This window comes from Vipera ursinii (genome assembly GCF_947247035.1).
Source record: "Vipera ursinii genome assembly, chromosome: 15".
In the NCBI taxonomy this organism is placed as follows: Eukaryota; Metazoa; Chordata; class Lepidosauria; order Squamata; family Viperidae; genus Vipera; species Vipera ursinii.
The window spans coordinates 1,122,432-1,128,534 of NC_139528.1; the positions used below are offsets into that span (position 1 = coordinate 1,122,432).

Below are 6,103 nucleotides of genomic sequence, written 5' to 3' on the forward strand. Positions count from 1 at the left end.
ACACCAGCTACTAACTAGGCCAGGGGTAGGCAACCTCGGCTCTTTTATGACTCACGGACTTCAACTCCCAGAATTCCTGAGTCAGCTATGCTGACTCAGGAATTCTGGGAGTTGAAGTCCGTGAGTCATAAAAGAGCCGAGGTTGCCTACCCCTGAACTAGGCGTTGGTGCCTAGCCGGGTTCGCAATTCCACATCCCGCCACCGGAGGGAGCCCGTATCCACCACGGATGCCTAAATCGAATTCTGTTTCCCAGGTAAGATGTCACAGAGGCACATAAAACAATCAGTCCCACCTTTGTGAAGGAAGCCAGCTCTGTGGCCATGAAGGTTTTGAACTCCTGCTTGGAGAGACTCTTGGCGTTTCCGTCCTTCCCAGCATAGCGCTGGAAGACCGCCAGCAGCGATTCGATGCAACGTTCGGTTTCGGTGGGGCCCGCGGTATACCTGGACGACTAGCAGAAGCGAGAGAAAAAAAGCGCATTTTTCAAGCTGTCGCTTCTGAATTTGTCGCAGTTGTGCGCTTCACGGAAAGAAGCCTCTTGCCTCCAAGGGGAACTCGAGGGGAGAGGAGCAGTGGGAGAAAGGTCAGGCCAGGGGGTCGCCCCAAGCGAGATCGGCAGAGGCAGCAGGCTCTCAAAAGACCTTGAATGGCCAGCAAATCGCTAATTCTCGCTCCTGCATTTTTGTGCCTTCAGTCAAGATCAGGAGTGAGTAGGTGCTGTGTTTAACACGCCTTCTGTGGTATCGATCAGCCTAGCTTTATCCCGAAGCAGCTCAGAACCACCCAAGCTCCGTGGAAGATAGACTACGCTGATCTAAGGGAGCTCCACTGCCCCTCATGCCTCCGTCTCAGGGACAGAGGTGTTCTGTTCATAACCCAACGCCCATTAGCTGCGTTTTGTGGGCCTAGAACGGTATTTTTTTTTTTTAACCTTGGCCTTTGGAAGATGGGTGGACTTCAACTCCCAGAATTCCCCAGAATGGCTGGGGAATTCTGGGCGTTGAAGTCCACCCACCTTCCAGTGGCCATGGTTGAGAAACAGCGGCCCGGAACATGGATTAATTTCAGAGCTAATTAAGTTTGGATTAATTTCAGAGCCAATTAAGTTTGGATTAATTTCAGAGCTAATTAAGTTTGCCTGCCCCCTGCCGCATTTGCTTGCAAGTTTTAAAGACGGGTCTTTCAAATAAATGCCCCCCCACTCCCCAGGAGGGGAGAGGCACTCCCATTAATATCCCAACAGCCAATTCAGCGAGGGCACTCTGCCCATGCCCAGAGGCTGTTCTTTGATTTGCAGATCAAAACTTGCTCGTTGCCCTCTAGTGGCATTTGCTGGAACTTAATTTTTGCTTGCAAAACCGTCCAACAGGAAAGACTTCAATTCTTGGCTCAAGAAAGAACTCTGTTTTTTTTTTAAAGACATAACACATTTGGCAATGGGTGCAGACATACACAGACAACTTGGCAACTTTGGAGGAGACACACTCATTAGTTTCGCCCTGTCCTTGCAACATAAGCCCTTGGGAAGGAAAAGCCGCAGAACAAACCTACATTCTTCTCCAATCTTCCTCCCCTCCCCAGCAACCACTTAGTTGCATTCACACACCACTTCCTGGTTACTGTGGATTCATACAAGACGGTTTGTGTTATAGCCCGAGTTTGCTTGTGGGTGCTCCAACACTGGAGGTTTTAAAGAAGAGATTGGACAGCCATTTGGAATGGTAGAAGATCTCCTGTTTGGGCAGGGGGTTGGACTAGAAGACCTCCAGGATCCCTTCCAACTCTGTCATTCTGTTAGCCCACTGGTACCCACGGACACACAAACTTACAACAAACTCAGGTTAGATTAGCAGATGGTAGACTGGCTCCCATCCAGGTTTTAACCTGGTCAAGTTTCAGGATAGGGTGGAAACACCCCAAATATGTTTTCTTTTTTAAAAAATAAAAAATAAAAAATACTAATGAATCATGTCCAGAGTAAATATATTTACTTGCAAAAAACATTTTGTAACTCAAAATTTGGGATGTCTTGGTGTAACTCTGTTCGTTCTGTTCTGCCTCTGCCCCAGTAAGCCTTATACCCTACATCTTACAAGCTGACTTTGCAAAAAATCAGCCAAGAGGATTATTTTGAAATCTTTTTACTGATGAGAGTTACCAAATGAGCCACTCTCCAAAGTGCAGGGGATTGCATTTTTTTGCAATCCACACTTACCAAACAGAAAATAAACTTTGAGAGACCGGGAGTGTGTGTGTGTGGGGTGTCTCTAAGGGTCCCTAGGCAGAAATCCCTCAAGGCTCTTATGGGAAGGCAAGTCAGCAGCGAGACTCGCCAGCCACCCATCTAATTCCTGCCCGTCCCACAGCTCAAACTAAAGAGCTGTTTTTCTCCTTGGCGGTGCTTGTAAGGCCTCGAACCCTTGTGCGGCGGGCTGAAATCCAACCGGTAACGGTTTGCCTTCTGCCTAAGCCTTCCCCTGTTGAACTTTGCTCCTCCTCCCTTCCCCCCACTGTCCACCGTCACAGCCACACCCTTTCCCCCCAAAACGGGAACCACAACTCAAAGCGGCAAAGACTTGACCTCTGGCTACGCTTTGCTCTTCTGAACTTGCAGCAAAGCCAAACCCCACCCCCACCCCAATTTTTCCATCCTGGGGGTGGGAAAGAAAGAAAGACATATTCTGGTGAAAAACCGCCGACCACGTTTTGGACCGAGATAAAGAGAGAAGGGAGGCTGATGACAGCCACACCCTGGTGGACGCTTCTCGGCTCTCCGGACTGCTGATGGAGACCACCGCCCCAACTTCTTGGCAAGCCCAGCACTCCGCTTCCCATCATCCCCACCCTCTTGGGGGTCTGTGCAGCAGGGGAACAGGAACCCCCCATCCAGGATGAAAAGTCTGGAACTGTCCAAAGGGAGAATGAAGTTGAATTCGGTCAACTTTTGGGGGGTCGTTCCAGCTGCTGTCCATTTCTCCGTCTTCCCACGGTGTCCTTCCCCCCCTCTTCTCCAGCCAGTTTTCCCTGGCTCTGTTTTTTCTGGGGGGTGGGCTTCCCTCCCCCCCATTGCAAATGGAGAAGGAAACCCCACCCCTCTTTCTGGCTTGGCATGCTTTGGAGGCATCCTCCAAGGGCCAGGGTGCGCTTACCATAGCTGTGGTCGGCAACTGGCTGGGCAGAGTGGAAAAGTTGGCTGTTGCCGGTGAGCTGGTTGGGGACCGGAGTGGTGAAAGGAGGGTCCAGCCCCTCCCTGGCTGAGCCAATGCCTGCCTCTTCCCCGCCTGTCTTCTTGTTGAGCAATTTTGGCGACACAGACACACAGACACACACACACAAACGAACGAAGAGCCCGCCCCACCTTATTCCATTCACTCTGGAATGTGCTTAAAGGGAAGTTGGTTTTTCAACTTCTCTGGTTAACTCACTCAGGCCTGTATTCTTTTGCTTTGCAGAAATCACCAGCAAGCAGGCGGGGAACCAACTGGTTGAGCTTTCCCAGCTGCTCAGAATCAGCTGGCTGTCAGCTTTGAAGGCTTTCCAGCTGGTAGAATAGAATAGAATAAAATAGAATAGAATAGAATAGAATAGAATAGAATAGAATAGAAAACATGGAATAGAATAGAATAGAATAAACTTTATTGTCACTTTGTACGCTAACTGGCATACATTAAAATGAAATTTCGTGGCATTCAGCTCTCCAGGGGCCACCGCCTCCGATATGCACTACATAAGTATGATAAAAATAAATAAATAAATACAGAATTATGTATCGGGTTATGTAGACGTGTGCATGGCGAGAAAAACGAATCTTGCGAGTATACCAGACGGAGGGTATGGGGAACAAGGTGCAGGCGATAAAAATAAAATATCCCCCTTTATGCGTGTGGCAGGCTGAAATTCAACCGGTAGCCATCTGCCTTCAGCCTAAGCCTTCAATCTAAGTTTTCTCCTGGCACGTCTTGCACGCTCGAAGCGTGCAAGGCGGACTCTTTTCCTATGTTTTGGATTTGTGCGATTATCCAGTGGGAATGCAAAGGAATCACCGCAGTTTGGAAGTTCCCCCCCTCCCCTCCCCCCCCCGATTTTGAATTTCTCCCCAAAATTTGGGAGTCCAAACTTTGAGACACAGGGAGGGGAAAAAATCCTCTGTTTGTTTTTAACTCCCCCACTTTTTACAATTTTTCTGCTTTGAGGAAAAACAGAACAGGCTTTTCGGGACCAAATTTGCAACTTTCCAAATTCAGGCAGACATGATGCTTCAAAGTAAGCAGGAAAACGCCAGTGTGAAGGAAAAAAAATAAAATGCACACAACCACAGGCGAGTTCTGCTTGCAAAGGAAGGGGATGTGGATGCACAAAAAAAATATGTAGATTTTTTTTTAAAAAAAAGAGAGGCCGGGAGAAGCAGACTTGAGTATTTTCAGAATTCAGTTTTCGGAGTTCACACGAACCGAAGCTTTATGATCAAGTTTCTTTCCCAAATTCCTACCCCATACAGTGCTGGAAAAATAACAGGAAACCAGTTTTTTGCAGAGCTTTAATTTTCCTTTGTACAAAGGGGCCAGAGAGGAATGAGTCATCCCCTTACAAGCCCAACCTCCTCTGAGTAAACTCTGAGGAAAAATACAGAGAAAAAGAAGTTGGAGACAGACAATTTTTTCCGTTGCCTCGTGCCAAGGGACGGGCGCTAACTTTGCCATAGGCCGCCTGCTAACTATCACGGCTTCTTCTCTTCTAGAACACACCTAGAGGCTTTCCCCAGAACCATGAGGACTAGAGCCTTGGCGTTTCTAAAAACAGACCCCCCCCCGGCGCCAAAAAAGTTGTCCTCTATACTCCGGAGAGAATTCTTATTATTTCCTTTATCAGCCCTCCTTTTGTCAGGACAGGGATGCGAGTGTGACCGATGTGCAACTGGGGTTTTATGAATTTATGAATTCCTTCCCAGGGAAGGAAGGAAGAAAGCAAGAAAGCGAGCAAGAAAGAAAGAAAGAAAGAAAGAAAGAAAGAAAGAAAGAAAGAAAGAAAGAAAGAAAGAAAAATCTTTTAAAATCTTTTTTATTATTTCATCTTTTTAATATTAGAAACTGACCAGAGTTACCTTGTGCTAAGATCGGCAGTCAATATATTTAATAAATAAATAAATTTATAATGTTTTTAGAAAAGAGAGATTTCTTTTAAGAGGAATTCCCCCCCCCCGAAGATAAGCTGAGTTCTTTCCGCCCTCTTGCAAACTGGAAAAAATCCAGCGCAGATTTTGGTTTGTTTGTTTTAAAGAATTGCATGGTTGGGCGCTAATGAAAAGGAGGAGGCAAAGATCTGGATTAAGAGTTCCCTAGCAACCAAAAGGATGGGGGGGGGGGTAAACATAGCCCGTAGCAACACCCAGAGGAACACAATTGCAGTGCTGTGTGAAAGACGCAACCTCCCAGTTGCGTTCTTGCGGCTCTGTTTCAACTTTCCTCGTTGCAAGCTCTGACTTGAACATGACTCTCATCCGTCCTTGAACCAGCATTTCCCCAGATATTTAACCCTCTCGAACCCTGGATGCTTTCTGCGCTCTGCCCCTCCCCCTGGTGGCCAGCAGAGGAATCACCCCACTTTTTTAAAAAAACAAACAATCAACTAATAAGTAAGGAAACACCGCTAACCTCAGTGGAGGGACGAAAGGAAGGGAAGGAAGAGGAAGAATTGATGGATTCAATCAGAAAGAATTTATTGATAGTAGAAGAAAGATGCCTACGGACACCAAGGGGTTTGGGGGTCTTCCTCCACCGAGAGTCTCATTTGCTTCTTGATCACTCGAGGTAGAATTTGGGGTACCCTCCTCTCATCTGGTAACCTCCTGTGGAGTTTGGAAGGCATTTCAGATTCACCGAAGAGCAAAAGGGCTGATTGGAGGGAAATCCAGAAGACCCCTTCCCTTTTTCTCACCTAGGTTTACATTTCCACGGATACATCCACAAGGGACCAGGACCCCATAATACCCTTTGCTGCCTATCCCCGTGGACCGAAAGGGCTGATTTAGAGCTGTTTAGATTAACTGATTAGAACAAAAGTCAACTGGATCAAAGAACATCTGCAGGAAGACATGGAGGCAT

General features: G+C 47.3%; 1 protein-coding gene across 1 annotated transcript in view; it reads right to left on the bottom strand.

Annotated features, from left to right (window-relative positions):
- The window catches only part of S100A11 (S100 calcium binding protein A11), a 4,437-nt gene extending 1,086 nt beyond the window's left edge, over nucleotides 1-3,351 (bottom strand). Inside the window, exons 1-2 of the mRNA XM_083374607.1 lie at nucleotides 3,152-3,351; nucleotides 295-453 (exon numbers count right to left, since the gene is read on the bottom strand). Coding sequence (XP_083230733.1) covers nucleotides 295-453; nucleotides 3,152-3,154 — 162 coding nt within the window. The 5' untranslated portion in view covers nucleotides 3,155-3,351. The remainder of the gene's footprint in view (nucleotides 1-294; nucleotides 454-3,151) is intronic.
- Nucleotides 3,352-6,103: the final 2,752 nt, after the last annotated feature.